A 26379-nucleotide genomic window follows, 5' to 3' on the forward strand; every position below is an offset into this window, starting at 1 on the left:
TTAAGCTTCAACTCTTTACGTCTGCAATTAATAGTTACCACACCTATGTAGATGTCAACAACCATTTTCTGCTGTCTAAATTGATAGATGTAGTTCATGATGTAGATTGTAGATAGATAGATGTATCTTTGTATCTTCGATATCGAGACAAGTTGTTTAGGCTACTCCATCTAGAGGGCCTGTGTACTGTGCCTACATCATTTCACCTCCCGTTTGAGCCTTGTGGAAGGCTGCATGTAAAGGCCTGAAAATAACTGTCTGTTGCTTTAACTAAACTGGAAAGGTGACTTCCTAGGTGTGTGTGTGTGTGTGTGTGTCAGAGAGAGCGAGAGAGCGAGAGCGTGCTTGTAACAGGTGTACCCAAGAAAACAGGTAACCGCTCCTACTTTTGAGAAGCCAGAATATGGTGTGCTTGTGTCAAAGAAACAGAACATCATTTGTGCACTTCACTAGGAATCAATTACTTTTCCAAAATGCAAAGAAAGGAATAGGCAGCACTTTTCACATTGAGAGAGAACAACTTTCCAAAGGATTTGTTGGAATAAGATAAGCCAGACATGGTCGAATCATAAATGTTGGCTAAATCTGAGGATCTATACTACTTTTAGCCTAGACGTTTTTTTTACATTCCTGTCTTGGATTAGACACTGGATGAAAGAAAGTTCATTGTCTGGGATAAGATCATAAACGGAAGTTAAGTGGAAATTGGACCAATGTCACAACAAATTCCAGCATCAGAATAGACCACAAACCTCTAGCTGTCTCCAGATCTATCAAGGCGGGCGGACCACTCCACCGAACCGGGAGAATGACCTCTCACCTGGGCGGACTGACACCACTGCTGTGGATCCTTTGGAGTTTCAGTAAGTTAGTTATTCATTATGTAATGTTTAGACTAGGAGAAATAACACTGCAAAGGGGCTAAGTGAAGCGTTATAAACAAAATAACACACGATAATGACAACTATTTTCAGCTAAAGCTCTGCATTTTTAGTTTTGGTTTATTTGTACTCCTATGGATTTTGGTAATTGACCAGCAAGTCGATTTTTATATGAATATTTAAATAAGTAGGCTACTGCCAACTTTGGCTCTTGTCCAGCTTCTTGGGTTAGTCTTTGCTGGATTAGATCTGTTTTTCCTGAAATATCAGACAACTCGTCAAGTGTTGTCCACTTGACGAGTTGTCTGATATTTCAGGAAAAACAGGTTACTGTTGATCAATTTCCCCCCTCATGTCTGTGATTCAGTCTGACTCTTTTCCTGTGCTCTCTCTCTCTCTCTCTCTCTCTCTCTCTCTCTCTCTCTATGAGGATCAGAGAAGGATTGCAGCAGGCGCCTATTGTCCTTTGCTGTATTTATATAAGCTGATGTATAATGACTTTTTAAATGAGGAAAACAAAGACATGGTTTGTGTGAGACAGACAGAAAGAAACAGAGAGACAGTGTGAGAGAGAGAGAGAGAGAGACAGAGCAAGAGAGAGTGCAACAGAGAGAGAAAGAGAGACAGTGGTAGAGCAAGACAGCAAGAGAGAGGAGGGAGAGAGAGGGAGAGAGAGAGGGGGAGAGAGAGCAAGAGAGAGTGCAACAGAGACAGAGAAGAGAGTGAGAGAGCGAGAGACAGAGAGAGACAGAGTGATAGAGCAAGACAGCAAGAGAGACAGAGGAGAGAGGGAGGGAGGGGGAGGGAGGGAGGGAGGGAGGGAGGGAGGGAGGGAGGGAGGGAGGGAGGGAGGGAGGGAGGGGGGGAGAGTGCAACAGAGACAGAGAGTGAGAGATAGAGCGAGAGACAGAGTGATAGAGCAAGACAGCAAGAGAGACAGAGGAGGGAGGGAGGGAGGGAGGGAGGGAGGGGGAGGGAGGGAGGGAGGGAGGGAGGGAGGGAGGGAGGGAGGGAGGGAGGGAGGGAGGGAGGGAGGGAGGGAGGGAGGGAGGGAGGGAGGGAGGGAGGGAGGGAGGGAGGGAGGGAGAGTGCAACAGAGACAGAGAGTGAGAGATAGAGCGAGAGACAGAGTGATAGAGCAAGACAGCAAGAGAGAGAGGAGGGAGAGAGAGAGAGAGACCCTTATCTTGGCAATGTGTATTTAATCTTGAGAGACAGTTAGTCAGACAGACCGGATGCTGTGTCATAGGTGGAGTGTTATGGCAGTAATGTTGCACAGGCAGATTCCTCAGGAAACCTCAAAGCCTTGCCTGCCCCTCTACTCCATGTTCACAACTCTGTTGTGACACAACAGTAACACACTGTTCACATGGAAAAATACAGCACCTGTCAGCATGGTAGACAACAAAGTGAACTGGTAAATACATAAATCATACTAAAGACAATCTGTCTGCTGTTTACAAACACACGCTCACGCATGACACACACACACAAACTATTAGTTCAACAACAACAGAAGTCACCGTTGAATCAGTACAGCCATATCAAAACAGCTTTTACTATGGGCATATAATAAACTTAGCAAACTTAGCACCGTCCTCTCACTGTCAACTGCATTTATTTTCAGCAAACTTCACATACGGAAATATTTGTATGAACATAACAAGACTCAACAACTGAGACATAAACTGAACAGGTTCCACAGACATGTGACTAACAGAAACAGAATAATGTGTCCCTGAACAAAGGCGGGGTCAAAATCAAAAGTAACAGTCAGCATCTGGTGTGGCCACCAGCTGCATTAAGTACTGCAGTGCATCTCCGCCTCATGGACTTCACCAGATTTGCCAGTTCTTGCTGTGAGATGTCACCCCACTCTTCCACTAAGGCATCTGCAAGTTCCTGGACATTTCTGGAGGGAATGGCCCTAGCCCTCACCCTCCGATCCAACAGGTCCCAGACGTGCTCAATGGTATTGAGATCCGGGCTCTTCGTTGGCCATGGCAGAACACTGATATTCCTGTCTTGCAGGAAGTCGCATAGAACGAGCAGTATGGCTGGTGGCATTGTCATGCTAGAGGGTCATGTCAGGATGAGCCTGCAGGAAGAGTACCACATGAGGGAGGAGGATGTCTTCCCTGTAATGCACAGCGTTGAGATTGCCTGCAATGACAACAAGCTCAGTCCCATGATGCTGTGACACACCGCCCCAGACCATGACGGACCCTCCACCTCCAAATCGATCCCGCTCCAGAGTACAGGCCTCGGTGTAACGCTCATTCCTTCGACGATAAACGCAAATCCGACCATCACCCCTGGTGAGACAAAACCGCGACTTGTCAGTGAAGATCACTTTTTGCCAGTCCTGTCTGGTCTGGCGACGTTGTTGCCAGTGATGTAAGGCAGATCCTCACCAGACAACATGCCTACAAGCCCTTAGTCTAGCCTCTCTCAGCCTATTGCAGACAGCCTGAGCACTGATGGAGGGATTGTGTGTTCCTGGTGTAACTCTGGCAGTTGTTGTTGCCATCCTGTACCTGTCCCCCAGGTGTGATGTTCGGATGTACTGATCCTCTGCAGGTGTTGTTACACGTGGTCTGCCACTGCGAGGACGATCAGCTGTCCGTCTTGTCTCCCTGTAGCACTGTCTTCGGTGTCTCATAGTACGGACATGCAATTTATTGCCCTAGCAACATCTGCACTCCTCATGCCTCCTTGCAGCATACCTAAGGCACGTTCACACAGTTGAGCAGGGACCCTGGGCATTTTTCTTTTGATATTTTTCAGAGTCAGTAGAAAGGCCTACGTTTTCATAACTGTGACCTTAATTGCCTACCGTCTGTAAGCTGTTAGTGTCTTTACGACCGTTCCATAGGTGCATGTTCATTAATTGTTTATGGTTCATTGAACAAGCATGGGAAACGGTGTTTAAATCCTTTACAATGAAGGTCTGTGAAGTAATTTGGATTTTTACAAATTTATCTTTGAAAGAGGGTCCTGAAAAAGGGACGTTTCGTTTTTTTGCTGAGTTATCTGGAACTGGTATCCTTAACTAAATGTATTATGGGTCTAAAATATACTCTCCATAGAGCACGATTACAACATTTTTACTTAACATTTGTATTGGTATTTGGTAGGGTGCATAAATGCTTTTTCTGTTACGCTAAGAGTGAGCTGTTTGGCCAAAAAAGAACACATTGTTTTAATGAGAAAAGGAGATGGCAATCAGGCCTTCATTCCATAAGGATCATCAATGTTGTGACTTGGCAAAACAGTGTGCCACTGTAGATGATATAAGATGTCTACAGCAAATAGGTCAGGTTGTGCGTACATACGTGTGTGTATATGTGTACGTTTGCATGTGTGTGTGCACATGAGTATGTGTGTGTTTCTCTGGACACTCGGAGGTTCACTAGTGCAACAAGTCAAGCGACATATCCTCACTGACACATCGAATCGCTTGCTCTATGTCCTCCCTCTGACTGCCTCCCTTTCTTCTTTGTGTACTCCCCCCCTCCCCATCTCTTGGCCGCTCTGTCTTCTTTCCAACCACATCTCTCTATCCTCTACATCTCCTCTCTTCTCATTCCTTCTGTCGCTCACCCCCTGAAGCATATAAAGGACAGTAAGGAAAGTGTTAAGACTACAAAATCCTCATGGTTCAGTGCACAGTCTTCCTAATGTCTTTCAACCTCTCATTATCTCTCTCGCTACACTGTGACATTGTGTTGTATTTCTATTGTAAATGACGTCAACAATGCCACACACATTTTCCCCAAGGGGACAATAAAGTCAACAAATAAATAACTCTCTCTTTCTCCCCTTCCATCTCCCCCCTCCCCCAGTCGCTGTGGTGCAGGGGGACTTTGTGGAGCCCTCTCCCTCGTACACCTTGAACTCCCTGGCTGAGGCTGAGACCCGGCTGCCCTGCCAGTTCAAGGTGGAAGTGGGCCAGGTGGTGGTTCAGGTCTGTAGCATGAGTTACTACAGTACCCATAATGCTCTGTTCAACATATCTGGTTTTATCTTAGAAAAGACGTCCCTAACAGAATGGTCTCGTCTCTCATTGTCACAGGTCACCTGGACCAAGGAGAAAGCAGATGGCACCAAGGACCAGATCATCACAGTACACCACACCGACGGACACACAGGTAGGACACATACATATAGATGTTAAAGTACTAAGAGTGTCAACCATCCATCTCTTTATGTATTGGTAGTTCATCTGCTTTGCTAGCCCTCGAAGCCTTATAAGTTATATTTAGAGTGGAAGACAAAACCACAGATGCAGTTTCAATCTAGTTACTCCATTTCTCTCTATTTGCCACCCCCATATCTCACTTCCTCTCTATCTCTCTTTCTAACTCGGTCTTCTTCTCTCTCTCACCCACCCCCCTCTTTACTCTCCCTGTATGACCCCCCTTCTCCTCAATCTTCCCCCTCTCTCAGAGTTTGGTCAGTACTCAGGGCGTGTGCGGTTCAGCAGCAGGAAACCCACTGTGGACTCATCCCTGATCATCATGAACACCGTTGAGTCAGATGAGGGCATGTACAACTGTCACATCAGCACCTTCCCCTCGGGGAACTTCGAACGACAGCTGTCACTCACCGTGTGGAGTAAGTCCCTCCCCTTACTTCCCCTTACTCATTGTAGGACTTGGATTTACAGAGTATAATGTCCTGATGACGATGATTATAATAATGATTGATGATGATGTTTACAGGTGTCAGTTGTAGTATTATTAGCTAAAACAATAGCTCTAGTGGTGATAGTAGTCATGTAAGCCACAACTGTCATTGTAACTGTCAGTGTATCCAGCTGTCTTTTTAACATAAAAGTTACTGTTTTGTAAACAGCTACCGAACAGAGTATATTAGAAATCTAGATTTCATTAGATTTCAGCTTGGATCATAAAGCTGATCCTAGTTAAGCATTTAAGAACTTCCACCCCCTGAAGCATCATGTCACAATGTTCTAGGATCAGCTTAACATCCAATTAATAACTAAGACCAGTTCTAAGATCACCTCCCCAAGCACTAAGACCAAGGAATAGTTGATTCCTTTGACATTTGACCCTTGACCCCCGCAGCCACGCCCATCTCCTCCCTGGACCCTGTGATCCTTGTCGAAGGCCAGTCCTTCCAATTGGCTGCATCCTGCCGCTCTGTGGCCCGCCCTCCGCCCCACCTCTCCTGGGACACAGAACTACCAGGCCAATCACACAACAGGAGTTTGGAGGGTGGTTCAGTCTCCACCCACTTCTCTCTGCATCCCCTGAGGAGTATGGATGGGAAGAGGCTGGACTGTCTGGTGAAGCATCCGGCTCTGAAGGGACCACGCAGAATCACCAACAACCTGGTGGTGCACTGTGAGTTTAGACCTCGCATTAAAAGGTCCAATGCAGCCGTTTTTATCTCAATATCAAATCATTTCAGGGTAACAAGAGTACCTTCTAGTGATTGTTTTCAATTCAAATGGTCTTAGAAAAGGGCATTTTACAAGGGGATTTTTTTTTTTGCTGTTATTAACAGAGAGGTTTGGACTTCTCTTTCTTATTGGTCTATTAACTAATTTACCGCATGGTGATGTCACCATGGAAGGCTAAAAATCCAACCCACCAAAACAGGCAGTCTTTTAAAACAGCTCTCACACTAAAAGGGCATTATCATCGTTTTCACAGAATTATTCCAACCTCAGTGTGGAAATATATATAAAACACAGGAAAATCTAGTTTTTGACTGGACTGGGTCTTTAATAACTATGAATCTAGACGTGAGATTAAATATCATTTTTAATTGTGACGCTTCACTACATGTTTATACAGACTTCTATGCCTTCGGTGACTTTTCCGTTTAATATACCCCTCTTTATTTAAAGTCCCTGGTAGAATTCAGAATCTAAAGTAACTTCATTGTAAGCTGAATGTGCTTCTTTCTCACCAGGAAGATCTTTTACAGCTAATTTTTATCCTGACTTTATTATTAGTGTGTGTGATTGTGTATTTCTGTGTATCTGCCAGTTCTGCCAAAATAATGACTTTGATCATGTTCCTCTATTCTAGATCCTCCCAATTCAGAGATCTCTGGGTTTGATCAGAACTGGTATGCTGGTCTGGAGGAAGCTGCCCTCAGTTGTGTCAGTGGAGGAAACCCCAAACCACAGAGTTTCAATTGGACCAGGTAACACTTACTTTCCCAACCTACCCTCTCTGCCTGTCTGACTCACATCATGATTCTATTAGTAATTCTATTAGTCAGTTATTAATAGTGGGCCAACCGGGGAGTTCAGGAGTTGTTTTTTTGTGCCACTTGCCAGGCAGTCAGTCAATAATAAGGCGATTGTCTTGAATCTTGATTGACTTACATGGTTAAAGAGATTCTCCAGTACTTTTGTCAACTTTTTAACCAGTAGTTGTGAAAGTGGCGCTCACGAGCCAAAAGTGGTCCCCGAAGATTGCGTGCTAGAACACATTTGTGCAGATGTGTGCACCACGTCATTGCTCTCTATTTCACTCTGCTGTGTGTGTGTGTATCTAAAAATGCATATCGTCTAGTCCTGCTTTGTGGCCTTTCGCAAAGGCTCTATGTTATACTGATCGCACTATACATTTTTGTGGGTGTAGATATGGTTGTCCTTATTCGATAGAGCCATTTGATGTCTTTCAGCAATGTTCCTATCGGTGGATTCATCAGTAAATGTACAATTAGACATTTTTTCCAGTCACTGAAAAACGACAACTTTTAAGAACTGACCAGATGCAATGACTTCAAGTGATTCCTCTAATCAACACAAATTTGACGATAGAGCATCAATTAGCTAGCAAAGAGGATTCAAAACAAAGACTTGGATTTAGTTAGCGTTAGAAGCTCAGCTACAGCAAATGCCAGCACCAAGAGGGCAGATGACAAATACGGTGCCTAGCTAAGTCAGTTATTTTTCCTGCAAGCCACCTAGCTAACTTTAGTTTTCTATTGAAACCCATATTGTGTATTGCTGGCTAACATTCTACTGTGTTACCAGTGGTATGTACTCATGGATGCCAAGGGAAACCAGGCTTCCCCAAAAAGTGACCTTCAATTCGCACGCGGCTGAATGTACAGTATCTCACTGGAGAAAAAATCTGAGCGAGCGAAACAGCGCCCCTATGTCTCTGTATGTGTAGGCTATCTATCGGATGCAGTCTGGTCCAAAAGAGTATGAAATTGTTGCTGCCCGTAGCATTGAATGCAAGGGAAGCCAGCGAGTATTTGGCCTCCCTTGATCATTTTTTAAATAAAATAATCGTCAATCAGCATTGAGCTAAACTGAGTGAGCTCAACTCTGAATGGTTCTGGCGCACCAAAAAAAAGTGTAAAGGGAAGCCAGTTTGCATTTGGCTTCACTCCATTCACATCGAATCGAGAGCATACGTCATTGACAGAAACTCGTTGTGTATCTCGTTGTGTTGTTTTCCTCTGGTGGCTAGCTAGCTAGCTAAAATTGGTCCTTTCCTAAATTAGCCTTGGATGGAGATAAGGATTTGGACTTGTGGTTTTACTTAATTCTCTGTACTGGCCAATGATTATAACAGCGATTCTGATCCAACCACAAAATAAAACATTGTGCCCCTGGCCTGAGAGGATCGAAGTTTAATATGTAGCTAAATGTAGAAGCCTAATGTTAACAATCTACTGCAAAGATAGCCTGCAGAGTTCTGTATTACTATCCAAGTCTGTACCCAAACAATTCGAGCTTCTACTTCTAAAAATTCACCTTTCCAGAAACAAGTCTCTCACTGTTGCCGCTTGCTATAGACCTCCCTCTGCCCCCAGCTGTGCCCTCGACACCATATGTGAATTGATTACCCCCCATCTATCTTCTGAGCTCGTGCTACTAGGTGACCTAAACTGGGACATGCTTAACACCCCGGCCATCCTACAATCTAAGCTTGAGGCCCTCAATCTCACACAAATTATCAATGAACCTACCAGGTACAACCCCAAATCCGTAAACACGGGCACCCTCATAGATGTCATCCTAACTAACTCGCCCTCCAAATACACCTCTGCCGTTTTCAATCAAGATCTCAGCGATCACTGCCTCATTGCCTGCATCCGTAATGAATCTGCGACCAAACGACCACCCCTCATCACTGTCAAACGCTCTCTAAAACACTTCTGCGAGCAGGCCTTTCTAATCGACCTGGCCGTGGTATCCTGGAATGACATTGACCTCATCCCGTCAGTAGATGATGCCTGGCTATTCTTTAAAAGTGCCTTCCTCACCATCTTAAATAAGCATGCCCCACTCAAAACATTTAGAACTAGGAATAGATATAGTCCTTGGTTCACTCCAGACCTGTCTGCCCTTGACCAGCACAAAAACATCCTGTGGCATTCTGCATTAGCATCAAATAGCCCCTGTGATATGCAACTTTTCAGGAAAGTTAGGAACAAATATACACAGGCAGTTAGAAAAGCTAAGGCTAGTTTTTTCAAACAGAAATTTGCATCCTATAGTACTAACTCTAAAAAGTTCTGGGACACTTTAAAGTCCAAGGAGAATAAGCGCATCTCCTCCCAGCTGTCCACTGCTCTGAGGCTAGGAAACACTGTTACCACCGATAAATCCACTATAATTTGAGAATTTCAAAAAGCATCTCTCTACGGCTGGCCATGCTTTCCACCTGGCTACCCCTACCCCGGTCAACTGCCTGGCACCCTCCACAGCAACTCGCTAAAGCCCCCACCCTTTCTCCTTCACCCAAATCCAGATAGCTGATGTTCTGAAAGAGCTGCAAAACCCATAGAAACCCATAGAAATCAGCCGGGCTAGACAATCTGGACCCTCTCTTTCTAAAATTATCTGCCGAAATTGTTGCAACCCCTATTACTAGCCTGTTCAACCTCTCTTTCGTATCGTCTGAGATTCCCAAAGATTGGAAAGCTGCTGCGGTCATCCCCCTCTTCAAAGGGGGTGACACTCTAGACCCAAACTGCTACAGACCTATATCTATCCCACCCTGTCATTCTAAGGTCTTCAAAAGCCACGTTAAACAGATTACCGACCATTTAGAATCCCACCGTACCTTCTCCGCTATGCAATCTGGTTTCAGAGCTGGTCATGGGTGCACCTCAGCCACGCTCAAGGGCCTAAACGAAATCATAACCATCATTGATAAGAGACATTACTGTGCAGCCCTATTCATCGACCTGGCCAAGGCTTTCGACTCTGTCAATCACCACATTCTTATTGGCAGACTTGACAGCCTTGGTTTCTCAAATGATTGCCTCGCCTGGTTCACCAACTACTTCTCTGATAGAGTTCAGTGTGTCAAATCGGAGGGCCTGTTGTCCGGACCTCGGGCAGTCTCTATGGGTGTGCCAAAGTGTTCAATTCTCCTTGGGCATTGTGTTAACTAACCTCCAGACGAGCTTCAATGCCATACAACTCTCCTTCCGTGGCCTCCAACTGCTCTTAAACGCAAGTAAAGCTAAATGGATGCTATTCAATCGATCACTGCCCACACCTGCTCGCCCGTCTAGCATCACTACTCTGGATGGCTCTGACTTAGAATATGTGGACAACTACAAATACCTGGGTGTCTGGTTAGACTGTAAACTCTCCTTCCAGACTCACATTAAGCATCTCCAATCCAAAATTAAATCTAGAATCGGTTTCCTATTTCACAACAAAGCATCATTCACTCATGCTGCCAAACATACCCTTGTAAAACTGACCGTCCTACCGATCCTCGACTTCGGTGACGTCATCTATAAAATAGCCTCCAACACTCAACTCAACAAACTGGATGCCGTCTATCACAGTGCCATCCGTTTTGTCACCAAAGTCCCATACACTACCCCCCATTGCGACCTGTACGCTCTCGTTGGTTGGCCCTCGCTTCATACTCGTCGCCAAACCCACTGGCTACAGGTTATCTACAAGTCTCTGCTAGGTAAAGCACCGCCTTATCTCAGCTCACTGGTCACCATAGTAGCACCCACCCGTAGCATGTGCTCCAGCAGGTATATCTCACTGGTCACCCCCAAAGCTAATTCTTCCTTTGGCTGCCTCCCCTTCCAGTTCTCTGCCGCCAATGACTGGAACGAACTGCAAAAATCATCTCTGAAGCTGGAGACTCATATCTCCCTCACTAGCTTTAAGCACCACCTGTCAGAGCAGCTCACAGATCACTGCACCTGTACATAGCCCATCTGTAAACAGCCCATCTATCTACCTACCTCATCCCCATACTGTATTTATTTATTTATATCTCTACCTGCACATTCATTCCTTTGCAACCCAGTATCTCTATGTAACGGATGTGAAACGGTTAGTTTGGTTAGCGGTGCGCGCTAAATAGCGTTTCAATCGGTGACGTCTCTTGCTCTGAGACCTTGAAGTAGTAGTTCCCCTTGCTCTGCAAGGGCCGCGGCTTTTGTGGAGCGATGGGTAACGATGCTTCGTGGGTGACTGTTGTTGATGTGTGCAGAGGGTCCCTGGTTCGCGCCCGGGTATGGGCGAGGGGACGGTCTAAAGTTATACTGTTACATCTACTTGCACATTCATCTTCTGCACATCTACCATTCCAGTGTTTAATTGCTATATTGTAATTACTTTGCCACCGTGGCCTATTTATTGCCTTAATTTACCTCATTTGCACTCACTGTATATAGAATTTTTGTTTTCTTTTGTTCTACTGTATTATTGACTGTATGTTGTGTTTATTCCATGTGTAACTCTGTGTTGTTGTATGTGTCGAATTGCTATGCTTTATCTTGGCCAGGTCGCAGTTGCAAATGAGAACTTAAAGATGAAATTTGAACTTAAAGATGAAATGAGAACTTAAAAGATGAAAAGATGAAATTTGAATTAAAAAACAAAAAAACAACTAGTTAACGTTGCCCATGAAAGGACGTTAGGCTAGCGAGCAAGCATTTTAGCCAGGTAGCCTAGGACAACAAAACATTTAAGCATGTACTGTATGACAGTGTGGTAGAACGTTTTGTCAACATGAAAGAGAGGAGGATGGCATTGGCATTTCTCTACAAGTAGTGTGAGTCAACATGTTTTTTGTTGTTGTTGCAAAGCACTTCCACGCACACAAATCAAAGCCATGGACATCCACATTATATTTAGCTTACACTGATTGGACTATTTTTTGGTATTTTTTAGTTCGAACTGTATTGGACTAAGCAGAGGTGATTACATGATGTTGAAATGTTGAAGTTGAAATAGTGCTGGAACAGTGGAGGCAGCTCCTGTTTTCTTTGTGACTTGCGGTAACTCTCCGTGGTTCTAGGAAACATTAACTTGCTTGACCATGCTGTAAGTTATGTAACTGCTTGTTCCATGCAATATGCTTTGTGGAGGTTACTCTCTGGCTTTGTGATGAAACAAAGGTGTGGTTGAAATGATTCTGCCACTGTGTCTTCTTATTGTCTCAGCCTTAGGCCTATATATCACGGTGGCAAGGCACATGAACTGGTTATAGAGCAAACAATGCAATGGTCACAACATATAGGTTCTAATATGGCATTTTTTCCCTGGCTCGTCTTCCACAGTGATTTTACCCACACACCACCACTGTGTGTTACAGTGGGGGGGAAATGTCATTATTTTTCTGTTTGCCAACTTAGCTAGGTAGCTAGCTAACTAAGCTAGCTAAACAACTACTGGTAGCCATATCTATGGCTAAAAATAGAAAAGGTTTTACAATGAGATCTTTTGTATCTCAATTGTAAAACCTCTTCTCTTTTTAGTCTTAGATATGGCTAGCTACTAAACAGCAAGCTACAACGTTACAACCAGACACCTAAAGCTAGGCTTACCAGCAAATGTTAGCACATGACTGGAGTTCGCTAGATAGTTAGCCTGGCGCCAGCTAACTTATGCGCCATACCTCACATTTGTAACTTGTTACCAAACGTGTAACATCAGCAACTGTAAATAATTTTACTAGCTAGCTATGTAACATCATTGACGAGGGTTCACATTGGTTATGATTAACAACATTATAGGCATGATGCAAGATAGGATTCCAAACAGATGGAAATAACAAGTATTGCATATCCAGCGAGCTAGATAGCTAAGTTTACTACCAAACAGTGAGAGAAAAACAATAATACAACAATTCACTGTTGTAAATCTAAAATGGAAGCTGGTTTTACTATATTTGGTGTTGGAGGGCCAGTAAGAGGCACCATTTCCTCTGGTCTAAAAAAATATCCCAATGCCCAAGGGCAGTGATTGGGGACATTGCCCTGTGTAGGGTGCCATCTTTCAGATTGGACATTAAACGGGTGTCCTGACTCTCTGTGGTCACTAAAGATCCCATGGCACTTATCGTAAGAGTAGGAGTGTTAACCCCGGTGTCATGGCTAAATTCCCAATCTCGCCCTCATCCCATCACGGTCACCTAATCATCGTCTCATTCATCCCCCTCCTCTCCCCTGTAACTATTCCCCAAGTCGTTGCTGTAAATGAGAATGTGTTCTCAATCAACTCACCTGGTAAAATAAGGGTAAAGTTAAACAATTAAAATAATAATAACAATAATATTTGCCTGATAGACATGGCTGCAGGTAGATACTGTCTGCCTACCTACTTAAGCTAATTTGTATGAGTGTTATGCCATATTTCTTTCTATTGGGCTAGGTGTTGTTGTACATGTAATCTCTGTGCCTGTGCACATGTATGCATGTCCAAATAGTCTACCCTCATGTTGATGTCATGCTGGCACGGTTCAACTGTTGTTAAAACTGTGCAATAGAGTAGGAGTCTCATAAAATGTCGATCTCTAGTTGCAAGGTGTAACAATTTGTAACTTCCGTTCTCTGCACTGTCTCTAGACCTGAGACACACTGTACTATACTGTTCATACAATTTTACTTTTACCATACAACATTGTTGTTGAACACCCAGTTCTTGAGTTAACATGAAACAGTGTACACTCTCCTGTATTTTAGATTTTGACAAAGATTTTGACAAACATTCTTTGGATATCTGAATGTCTAGCATCTGTTTGATGCTACAGAGCTCTGTACAGCTGATACAAATATCTTCTATGAATCCAATTTTATTTATTTATTTCACCTTTATTTAACCAGGTAGGCTAGTTGAGAACAAGTTCTCATTTGCAACTGCGACCTGGCCAAGATAAAGCATAGCAGTGTGAACAGACAACACAGAGTTACACATGGAGTAAACAATTAACAAGTCAATAAAACAGTAGAAGGCATGAGAAGGTAGGCGAATAATTACAATTTTGCAGATTAACACTGGAGTGATAAATGATCAGATGGTCATGTACAGGTAGAGATATTGGTGTGCAAAATAGCAGAAAAGTAAATAAATAAAAACAGTATGGGGATGAGGTAGGTAAAATTCAGTGGGCTATTTACCGATAGACTATGTACAGCTGCAGCGATCGGTTAGCTGCTCAGATAGCAGATGTTTGAAATTGGTGAGGGAGATAAGTCTCCAACTTCAGCGATTTTTGCAATTCGTTCCAGTCACAGGCAGCAGAGAACTGGAACGAAAGGGCAGACACATTTAAAAGATTGATAGAAAATATAAATATTTTTTATGTTGGTTCTACATCAGGGCTCTCCAGCCCTGTTCCTGGAGAGCTACTGTCCTGTAGGTTTACTCCAACCCTAATCTAGCACACCTGATTCTAAAAGAGATAAATGCTGTTTTAATCAGCTTAAAGGACTATAGCTGTGTTTACACAGGTAGCCCAATTCTGATATTTTTCACATCAGATCTTTTTCAGAACTGATCTAATTGATCAAAACACCAATTACTGAAAAAGTATCAGAGTTGGGCTGCCTTTGTAAATGCAGCTATAGTCCTTTAAGCTGATTAAAACAACATCTATCTCAAGGCCATCAGACTGTTAAATAGTCATCACTAGCCAGCCCCCGTCCAGTACCCTGCCCTGTACTTTAGTCATTGTCACTAGACAACCACCACCCGGTTACTCTACCATGCACCTTAGAGGCTGCTTCCCTATGTACATAGTCATCGAATACTGATCACTTTAATAATGGAACACTGGTCACTTTAAATAATGTTTACATACTGTCAAGGCCTATCCTTTTTAACTGTTGATGTATATATACACTATTCTTCAGATATACTACATTTTCTATCAATATACGGTCCATATTTTCTATACATCCCATCACACATACACACATGTACAGTTGAAGTCGGAAGTTTACATACACTTAGGTTAGAGTCATTAAAACTCGTTTTTCAACCACTCCACAAATGTCTTGTTAACAAACTATAGTTTTGGAAAGTCGGTTAGGACATCTACTTTGTGTACGACACAAGTAATTTTTCCAACAATTGTTTACAGATTATTTCACTTGTAATTCACTGAATCACAATTCCAGTGGGTCAGAAGTTTACATAGACTAAGTTGACTGTGCCTTTAAACAGCTTGGAAAATTGCAGAAAATGATGTCATGGCTTTAGAAGCTTCTGATAGGCTAATTGACATCATTTGAGTCAATTGGAGGTGTACCTGTGGATGTATTTCAAGGCCTACCTTCAAACTCAGTGCCTCTTTGCTTGACATCATTGTAAAATCAAAAGAAATCAGCCAAGACCTCCACAAGTCTGCTTCATCCTGGGGAGCAATTTTCAAATGCCTGAAGGTACCACGTTCATCTGTACAAACAATAGTACACAAGTATAAACACCATGGGACCACGCAGCAGTCATACCGCTCAGGAAGGAGACGTGCTCTGTCTCCTAGAGATGAACGTACTTTGGTGTGAAAAGTGCAAATCAATCACAGAACAACAGCAAAGGACCTTGGGAAGATGCTGGAGGAAATGGGTACAAAAGTATCTATATCCACAGTAAAACGAGTCCTATATCGACATAACCTGAAAGGCCGCTCAGCAAGGAAGAATCCACTGCTCCAAAACCGCCATAAAAAAGCCAGACTACGGTTTGCAACTGCACATGGGGACAAAGATCATACTTTTGGAGAAATGTCCTCTGGTCTGATGAAACAAAAACAGAACTTGTTTGGCCATAATGACCATCGTTATGTTTGGATGAAAAAGGGGGAGGCTTGCAGGCCAAAGAACACCATCCCAACCGTGAAGCACGGGGATGGCAGCATCATGTTGTGGGGGTGCTTTGCTGCAGGAGGAACTGGTGCACTTCACAAAATAGATGGCTTCATGAGGTAGGAAAATTATGTGGATATATTGAAGCAACATCTGAAGACATCAGTCAGGAATTAAAAGCTTGGTCGCAAATGGGTCTTCCAAATGGACAATGACCCCAAGCATACGTCCAAAGTTGTGGCAAAATGGCTTAAGGACAACAAAGTCAAGGCATTGGAGTGGCCATCACAAAGCCCTGACCTCAATCCTATAGAACATTTGTGGGCAGAACTGAAAAAGCATGTGCGATCAAGGAGGCCTACAAACCTGACTCAGTTACACCAGCTCTGTCAGGTGGAAGGGGCCAAAATTCACCCAACTTATTGTGGTAAGCTTGTGGAAGGCTACCCGAAATGTTTGACCCAAGTTAAACCATTTAAAGGCAATGCTACCATATACTAATTGAGTGTATGTAAACTTCTGACCCACTGGGAATGTGATGAAAGAAATAAAAGCTGAAATAAATCATTATCTGCTATTATTCTGACATTTCACATTCTTAAAATAAACTGGTGATCCTAACTGACCTAAAACAGGGAATTTTTATTGGGATTAAATGTCAGGAATTGTGAAAAACTGAGTTTAAATGTACTTGGCTAAGGCGTATGTAAACTTCCGACTGTACATACAGTGCATTCTGAAATTATTCAGACCCCTTTACTTTTTCCACATTTTGTTACGTGACAGCCTTATTTTAAAATTGATTATATGGTCCCCCCCCCCCTCATCAATCAACACACAATGCCCCATAATGACAAAGCAAAAACAGGTTTTTAGATTTCTTTGCAAATATATGAAAAATACAAAACTGAAATATCACATTTACGTAAGCATTCAGACCCTTTACTCAGCACTACCTTTGACAGTGATTACAGAGTGTTATTGGTTATGATGCTATAAGCTTGGCACACCTGTATTTGGGGAGTTTCTCCCATTCTTCTCTGCAGATCTTTTTAAGCTCTTCTCAAGTTGGATGGGGAGTGTCGCTGCACAGCTATTTTCAGGTCTCTCCAGAGATGTTCCATTTGTTTCAAGTCTGAGCTCTGGCTGGACCACTCAAGGACATTTAGAGACTTGTCCCGAAGCCACTCCTGCATTGTCTTGGCTGTGTACTTAGAGTCATCGTCTTGTTGAAAGGTGAACCTTGCCCCTGTCTGAGATCCTGAACACTGCAGAATGCTGTGGTAGCCATGCTGGTTAAGTGTGCCTTGAATTCTAAACAAATCACTGACAGTGTCACCAGCAAAGCACCCCCACACCATCATACCTCCTCAATGCTTCATGGTGGGAACCACACATGCAGAGATCATCCGTTCACCAACTCTGCATCTCACAAAGACACGACAGTTGGAACCAAAAATCTCAAATTTGGACTCATCAGACCAAAGGACAGATTTCCACAGGTCTAATGTCCATTGTGCGTGTTTCTAGGCCCAAGCAAGTCTCTTCTTCTTATTGGTGTCCTTTAGTAGTTGTTACTTTGCAGAAATTGGACCATGGAGGCCTGATTAACAGTCTCCTCTGAACAGTTGATGTAGAGATGTGTCTGCTACTTGAACACTGTGAAGCATTTATGTGGACTGCAATCTGAGGTGCAGTTAATTGTCGAATTCTGAGGCTGGTAACTCTAATGAACTTATCCTCTGCAGCAGAGGTAACTCTGGGTCTTCCTTTCCTGTGGCGGTCCTCATGAGAGACAGTTTCATCATATCACTTGATAGTTTTTGCAACTGCACTTGAAAAAACGTTTAAAGTTCTTGAAATGTTCCGTATTGACTGACCTTCATGCCTTAAAGTAATGGACTGTCATTTCTCTTTGCTTATTTGAGCTGTTCTTGCAATAATATGGACATGATCTTAGCCATATTTGCCCTATTTGGGCTATCTTCTGTATACCACCCTGACCTTGTCACAACACAACTGATTGGCTCAAACGCATTAAGGAAAGAAATTCCACAAATTAACTTTTAACAAGGCACACATGTTAATTGAAATGCATTCCAGATGACTACCTCATGAAGCTGGTTGAGAGAAAGCCAAGAGGTCAACAGGAGGTTTGTGGCACCTTAATTGGGGAGGACGGGCTCATGGTAATGCCTGGAGCGGAATTAGAGCGGAATTAGTATTAGTTTTTTTTTTGTATCAAATACATCAAACACATGTTTTGATGGCATTCCATTTACTCCGTTCCAGCCATTATTATGAGCTGTCCTCCCCTCAGCAGGCTCCACTGATATACTCTGGACTCCGACATTGCTCATCCTAATATTTCAATATTTCTTAATTCCATTATTTTACTTTTTAGATTTGTGTGTATTGTTGTTAGCTATTACTGCACTGTTGGAGCTAGGAACACAAGAATTTTGCTACACCCGCAGTAACATCTGCTAAATATGTGTATGCGACCAATGCAATTTTATTTTATTTATCAGGCTTCGGGTACACTGGCAATGGTTGGCTTGGGAAGCTAAGACTCTTTGGGCTTATTGCGATGGGCCTGACCTGTCTGCGGTGAACGGCCAGCTGGATAAGACTCTGCCAAAAGTGGTGTAGGGCTTCTTAACCACCAAATGTTTGGTCTTCTTGTAGAAGATTTGCTGGTACTGCACATCTCCTGGAAAGATATGGCTGTGGTCTTAGCATTTTACACTTTTTGTGGAAGGGACATAGGGCAACACGCCTTTGTTGGTAAAGGTATCAACCAAATGGGACTGGCTAGCGTATTGCTTAATGAGGGGACATTGGGAGCTGCTTCTGAGAGAAAAGATAAATCAATCAAGTGAATGGGCTGGGTGGCTAAAGATGTGAAAAGTCTTAGGAAGGCAGTGCGTACACAGTATGAATTGTTGTGTATGGGAGATTGAGGAGAAATGGCACCTCAATCGCTCTCATACACAACAATAAATGTACTGTCTAAGCACAACCCTGCACAACCAAAAACCCCTTACACATCTCAAAGTGCTGTCTGTAAACCTCCCCCAGTCCATTGACAGATCATCCTTGTCAACAGAAGCCCTTTGGAGGGGAATTTTGTGGATGTCTTTGTATTATGTTTTGAGAATCTGCAGAGAGAATAATGAGGTGATTGTGTCATTACTGTTGTAGTCTTGATTTTATATCTTTCAGTGTCCCTTGCTGGTTTCTGTCCCACAATCTTGCTGTTCTCCATAACTGTAAGGTGTGTTCCGTTCCTCATGCTTGTGTACCCAAAATGCCTCCACTTTGGGGTATTTTTCAGCAGGGCACTGTGAAATGACTCTACAAAAAGACTAGACTAAATTGATTACATGGTCTGGAAGGTATTCTGTGGTCCTCATGCTAACTCTAACCATCTGTAACCCCATAACACTAACCCCACAAAACACTACCCAATTAATGTTTATACCATGCTTACTGGAAATGTAGCTATTTTAGACATCAGCTTGTAAATATTTTTGTCAATTTACTTTCACCTTGTGCAGAGCTAGGGTTTGGAAGCACATCTTGGTGGAATGAGATTCTGCACCACAGGAGTTTGGTGGCAACTTAATTGGGGAGGATAGGCTTGTGGCAATGACTGAAGCAGAATTTTTGGAATGGTATCAAATACACGGGGTTTGATGCAATTCCATTTGCTATGTTTCAGCCATTATTATGAGCCGTCCTCCCCTCAGCAGCCTCCACTACAAGTACCACCTACAAGAAAATACACAATAATACACAATTTAACCACTACACTTAATTGCATTGATCTCTATTAGACTGGATAGCTATGCATACCTAACATGGACCTTCCAATACTGTCAGCTTGCTGTTATCTAACTAGCGTCACAAAATTGACAGCAAGATTGCTAGCCAGCTGAGACTGGCTGAGAACCAACTAACCAACCAAAGACTTATACAGATTCATCATTGCCACCAACAGTTAGCTGTATGGACAATTATATTTTTAGTAACGGAGTGTTTTCCAGACAAGGGTGGAATAAATGGCTACCAAATTGAGATAGCTAATGTTACCAAATAAAGTATCTTACGTCAGCTAACGTCAGTCAAAGATAGAACAAATAAACAAACATGTTTACTCTGCTGAAGGTAGTTAAGTTACCAGTCCAGCAGTGACTACCATGGCATAGGCGAAATTGATTGACCGTGTGTATATTGAAAGATACTGTAGATAACTATATGATTTAGCTGATTTGCTTTCAGAGTTCAATACAGGACTGCAACGTTAGCTAGCTAACTTATCCAGCTAGGCTAGCAAGCTAGCTAACGTTAGGTCACCTCTAATTGAGAATCTTCTGTTTTGTTGTGAAGGGGGAAAAAAATTGATGGTATCGCATCACTTCTCAACTGTCGTCGAAATGGATTCCCCATCAGTTCAGCCTGAAAATCCCTGATAATCTTTAGGTCACCGCATCATTCTTGATAGCCGCAGAATCAGGGTGAGTCTTGTAGGTAGAATGGTGAAATATGACGCTTGTTGGTAATTAGGACAGCCAGGCATAGAACATCACACGGGCATGAGGACAAACAGTGAAAAATAAACGTTTTCTAAAAAATATAAAAAATATTGCCTAAAGAAGTTCTGAGATTACTGTGTGTTGGTCGTTCGAAGTAAACAACACCATTATTCAAGTTTTTGTGCACGTCTCCTCTACCTAGCGTGCGGTATCAGTATTCAATATGAATGCCGGACTTTGAGGTTCACTATGAGCAGACCAATAACACAGGGAGTCGAAACTTCCCGATTCTACCAGTGAAATGAAAATGTGCTAGTTCTAGCTTGTAAATTGGATAAATGTGATGTTGATGATATAGTAATGACTATATGCCAGGGTGAAATACCCCTTCAATAGTTGCCAAAGTTCCCGGAGCATGTAGTACAGTGGAGGCTACTGAGGGGAGGACGGCTCATAATAATGGATGGCAAACAAACAATGTGTTGGATGTATTTGACCATTCCACTGAGTCCGCTCAAGCCATTAACACGATCCCGCCCTCCCCAATTAAGGTGCCACCAACCTCCTGTGAGGTTTTTAAATAAAGGTTAGATAAATAGTAATACACTTTTGGTTCAGGGACAGTTCAAATGGAACATCTATCTCAGATAAATTGTCATTCACGGTGATGATTGCCGACAGTGCTAAAGTAATCCAATGAAGGCAGAGAGAGCTGACTGAAGTTCTTGAGGTTTTTCACTTGAGTCATTTTTCTGGCAGCGTTTGGAAGACATCCTGCTGTTAGGTGGATTAAACCATTCTCTGGGTGTGGTAGAGGGTGGAGGTAAAACGAACCATCTATTGAAAATGTATCATTCTTAATAAAATTACAGATAGGCCTTTAGGGAAAGTGTCTCACGTGTGTCAGGCTGTATGTCTGGTTAGATTTATAGAAGTTATGATTGAGTATGATTAATTATGTTTTCTATATTTTTATATGTGTGGTTTACTAGATCGTGTGAGAAATTTGTCACCAAGTCTAAAGCTGTTAGTCACATGAACACACCTACAGTAAGGTATGTTTGCGTGTGAGTAACAGATATATACCACACACGAAAGTACAAAGACACAAGACACCCACAACCCCCCCACCCACTGACTCACCTCTATCTCACACTTTTATACTTAAGACCCAGATCTCTTTTTTACATTCAATCTCTCCTTACTTGATCACAAACTTTCGTACTCATCCTAACACACACACACACACGCCCGTTGCAGTGGGCAAACCAGTTTCCTTCTTTGTACTTGTCAATGCAAAGCAGCAGCAGAAGTAATAACCCTGCTGTCATAGTGTCATGTTGCAGCTTGTGCAAGGGCAGACAGAGGAGACAGTTTCACAAGAGGGAGGGGAAGGGGGGGGTAAAGGGAAGAGTGTGGGCCACGAAAAGGAGGGATGAAAGGAACTGGGGAAGGGGAAGAAGGAGTGGGGAGGTATGGGGGTACGGAATTGGATTTGTTTGGAACATAATCATGCTGTGTGATCTATATCTATATGCAAAACTGTATGGTTCCTGTTTCTGGTTCCTCCTGCTCAAACGGGGGTATGTTCAAAAGGTCCAAAACACAGCTCAAAGCTAGAGTAGTGGTCAGAAATAAGCCATTTTAATGAATTTGTTGCACCCACAAATTCTGAGTCATGTTTTTCTTTATATCACTGTCCTTTTAGGGAAGTATGGTGGTGATCCATAGTCAATATTATTTTGGGCTGTGTTGCTATGATATTCAGGTTAGTGTTGTTGTTTTGAATGTGATATTTTGTGTGTTACTGATGGGTGTGTTAAAGGGGTGCATTCAGGTTCAATTAAGTACCTTGTGGTGTTGTTGGGTGTTTATAGAGTTATGGCATTCAGACCATTATTGTAAGATATAAACTCTACTGTTCTGTTAAACCCAATGTTAAGTGCTATAGTATTTCTGTTATGTGCAGAAAGGGTGGAGACTTACCAGAGGGCGTGACCACAGGGAATGGATCCTTGCTGTTTAATCGGCCCCTCGTCCTGACGGACGCTGGCATCTACCAATGTGTGGCCATGAACTCTGTGGGGGCGGATAACGCAGAGGTGGAGATCACTGTGACAGGTAGGTTGGGCTATCACTCATGTTAGAGAGCGATATTGAATGAGTAATAATTGTCTTACTTTAATCCTGGATATATATGTTGTATTTTATTTTTCATTTATTTTTGTATCCCGAAACAAAATTCTGTAAAAATACCTTTGTTCTGTTAAACAAAGAAGTTTAGCTAACAAAGCCAGTTTATACAATCACACACACATTTTCAAAATTATGTGTATTTCTGTATCTCTTTGAATATGACATCACTTCCTATTGTCCTTCTCCCTCAGAGTTGCCTCAGAAGCAGGCGTCGTTTGACAGTCTCCTGATGGTAATAGTGGGAGGAGTGGCCGGAGTACTGCTTCTAGTCATGATCATCATAGTCATCTCTGTGACCCGTCACCACAAACGCAAGAACAAGAAACTGTCGAGGGAACTCACTGTGAGGAAGTATGTTTTCAAACTTTACAGTAACTCCCCTAAAATCGTTATAGAATCTTAAGGGTAAATGTTACGCCGAAACAGTAATTCCGAATATTTTACAATGCCTCTGTCTCTCAGGGAGGAGATCAGTACTCTCTCCAGACAGGCATCTTTCAGGAAAATGAACTCAGTCAGCATGGACACTAGAGGACAGGTAGGATATTAAATCACCATATCTTACAGTATGTGGCAGTGGAGGCTGGTGGGAGGAGCTATAGGAGGATGGGCTCATTATAATGGCTGGAATGAAATAAATGGAATGGAGTCAAACATATGGTTTTCATGTTTGATACCGTTCTATTTATTCCATTCCAGCCATTGCAATGAGCCCGTCCTCCTATAGCTCCTCCAACTAGCCTCCACTGGTGTGTGGTCTAGGCATGCTGTCATTCTGGAAATAAATACTAGCACTTCCATGAGCATTATTATTTGCTTGAAGTTAATATGGTCATTTTTTTCTCTCTCTCCCTCACTCTATGTCCCTGTCTCATTCTCTCCCCCCTCCCTCTCTCTCTTCCCTCTCTTTCTTATCCCCTGTTCTTTTAGACAGAGGAGGATATCCCTCTCAGAGTGGAGGGGACACTGCGGACCAGTCTGTCCTCTGTAGTGGTCAGTCTCCATTTCACTCTTTCTCTGCATGTGAGGGAGACCTCCGATTTAGCCTCCAGATGCATGGCCGCTAAGTTCTGAGCTGCGCAGGGCAGGCAAATCTCATTCTAATTTTAACATTTATATAATTCAATTAAATGCAAGGAGATTATTTTCTTTAAATAACATTTATATGTGAAAAGAAAAGTAGTGCATACCGTATATTAATTATAGTTTATACTAATTATACTTTTTTATTAAGACTTCATGCTTTCCCTCCATCTTCTTTTCTGGGACTCCTGCTTCGGAAGCCGTTCTTAAATCAGACTCTTCAGTGCATAATGTGTTTAAAGTGATATTTTTCTCCCTTTCCTTCACACACAGGAGCAAGGGCGCATTAGGGAGAGTCGATCTACTCTGGTAGGGAGCGGGGGGCTAGACTACCTGGGTCGACCTGTTCTGTACAATTCTTCACGAAGAGGGAGGGAGAGCAGAGCCATGGACAGAGAGGAGGAGAACAGACTTAGGGTGGAGTCAAATGAGCAGAACAGCACCATGTCTTTGGTAAGTGTGTGTGTGTGTGTGTGTGTGTGTGTGTGTGTGTGTGTGTGTGTGTGTGTCTGTGTGTGTGGTGGGGGGGGTGCAAAATTCAGTGACATTTTTATAAATTCACTGATCTTTCAGAAATCATGGTTGGAATTTCTGGTGCAACGCTAGACATGAGGCATCACAAATGACATACTCAATTTCTTGTAAACCTTTTAAACTCATAGGTTTAGTAGAGATTGCTAGAGATACTCAAATGATCTATAGTTATGAATGAGTCGTATTTTCCTTTATCTAACCACATATTTACCACTTGTCTCACAGTCAAACCATCTCCACCCCCCTCTCCAACCCTCTCCCTTCCCCATGGAACAGTCCGTCGAGCTGCTGAGGTCCCTGACCAGCAGTGCCATCATCCCAATGGAGTGGGGTTTACATATACGACAGGGGCCCGGTAGCAGGAACACCCACTCCCCTCTCAGTTGCAACAATCCTCCCATCACAGACGACGAAGATGAGGATGAAGGTGTGGAGGGGGAGTGGGAAACGTGCCCCAGGATGAGTCCGTTGGATCAGGGGAAGTCAGAAGACCAGGACAGCAAGACCAACAGTTCTCAGATCTCAGAAGTAGAATTTGGACTCAACCCTCACTTCCAGCAGAACAATGGAACATTGAGACCCAAACCGCTCCCCAAATACCAGCCCAATGGCATCCTCCTCACCTCATCACCACACGCCTCCTTCATCCACAAGGCCCAGATTGTATAGGGCGGTAGGGCTGGGTAAGGGCCGGTGACATATTCTACAATGAGGCACACTTTGCTACACAACACCACTCTAACAGTGCTTTGTATGTGATTGGTTGTGACTGTTTGGGATACAAGGTCGTTGGTGGCATACCTCGGTGGCGGCCAGTTTACCTACTTTTCACTTCTGAAATATACCTCCACCTTCGGCTCAAGCGCTCAGACATTTATGATCAGCAAGTAAAGCTTCTTTCAAGAAAGACTCCTTGGCGTAGAGATACAAATAAGTAACACATACATATCACAGGGGAGAAGCTGGACATGTGTGATGTCAAATTAAAAGCACATGAATGTCAGGTTGGACATAGACAGACCAAAGTAGTCTTTGTATCACAGCAATAATAATCCCTCCAGGCCCAGGAAGCATCAAACTGAGAGGAACTAAAAGACTGCTGTGCTTTATTATTGTAAAGCTTTTTTGCTACAATGACTTGGTGACAGGACTAAGGTGCAAGATTAGAATATCAACTACGCACCAATAGAGCCTACCTAGTGGAATCCATGTTGGCGAACTTCCACCCTCCTTCCTTCTAGATGAGGATACATCCCGTAGTGTTCTGTTCACCCTAAGACGGAGTCCATCTTTTTGACTTGACGTGTGGCAGGAGTTTATCTGGAGAATACCCCTCCGTGCCATGAAACGTGGGTGTGCACAAACTTTGAACTCGCTGTAGTCTAAGATGTCAAAAGCTGAAGACTGCATTTTAGACAAGAGGTTAAAAAAAAGCATCTGACACCTGAGCACAGTGAGAGCCTATGTGTAAATGTACTAGAAGTGGTTAAAAGTATTGTTCTTCTATTTTCTTACGCCACAGACAAGATAACTGCAATATGCCTTTGTTTGTATGAATACAGTAAAAATAGCCTTTGCTTTGTAGGCCAAAATAGTATTATGTTTGAATCTACTGTATTATAATGACTTGAGTGTGGCAAAATGACACCTTATTCCCTACATAATGCACTACTTTTGACCAGAGCCCTATGAGCCCTGGGCAAAAGTAGTGCACTAGATAGGGAATAGGATGCAATTTCATGCTGTACATAAGTGTTTCTTTCATGCCATGTTCCTGGGAACATCTTACTGTATTTCACAGGTTTGTACACATATACTTGTAATTCAGTGGAGGCTGGAGGGAGGAGGATGGGTTCATTGTAATGGCTGGAATGGTATAGATGGAACGGAGTCAAACATGTGGTTTCCATATGTGCAATGTGTTTCATACCGTTCCATCATTCCTTTTCAGCCATTACAATGAGCCAGTCCTCCTATAGCCCCTCCCATCAGCCTCCACTGTTGTAATTGTATTTTATGCACAGGCTTCCATGTATGAAACATTGGACTCACATACACATTCTTCTTTAGGA

The 26379-nt window shown here is 43.0% G+C and overlaps 1 protein-coding gene across 2 annotated transcripts; it reads left to right on the forward strand.

Annotated features, from left to right (window-relative positions):
• Positions 1-339: 339 nt before the first annotated feature.
• LOC112259940 (nectin-4) lies at positions 340-26379 on the forward strand. Of its 2 annotated transcripts, none has more exons than XM_024434638.2 (12): positions 340-863; positions 4727-4848; positions 4957-5032; positions 5331-5498; positions 5972-6250; positions 6944-7061; positions 22464-22615; positions 22882-23041; positions 23153-23228; positions 23621-23683; positions 24047-24226; positions 24584-26379. In XM_024434638.2, exons 1-12 carry the CDS (start codon positions 809-811, stop codon positions 24974-24976), a joined length of 1842 nt encoding a protein of 613 aa, XP_024290406.2. In that variant the 5' UTR covers positions 340-808; the 3' UTR covers positions 24977-26379. The 2 variants fall into 2 exon arrangements, with proteins under 2 accessions (XP_024290406.2, XP_024290405.2); XM_024434637.2 differs by having other exon boundaries at positions 342-863; positions 24533-26379.

Source organism: Oncorhynchus tshawytscha, linkage group LG10 (genome assembly GCF_018296145.1).
Source record: "Oncorhynchus tshawytscha isolate Ot180627B linkage group LG10, Otsh_v2.0, whole genome shotgun sequence".
NCBI classification, from domain to species: Eukaryota; Metazoa; Chordata; class Actinopteri; order Salmoniformes; family Salmonidae; genus Oncorhynchus; species Oncorhynchus tshawytscha.

What these genes read in the sequence shown, in the direction of transcription:
- LOC112259940 (XM_024434637.2), top strand. Translation starts at nt 809, where the DNA reads ATGACCTCTCACCTGGGCGGACTGACACCACTGCTGTGGATCCTTTGG. An exon ending in GGTGGAGATCACTGTGACAG is followed by an intron (nt 22,616 to 22,881) that starts GTAGGTTGGGCT and finishes CTTCTCCCTCAG; the next exon opens with AGTTGCCTCAGAAGCAGGCG. An exon ending in AGAACAGCACCATGTCTTTG is followed by an intron (nt 24,227 to 24,532) that starts GTAAGTGTGTGT and finishes CTTGTCTCACAG; the next exon opens with TCAAACCATCTCCACCCCCC.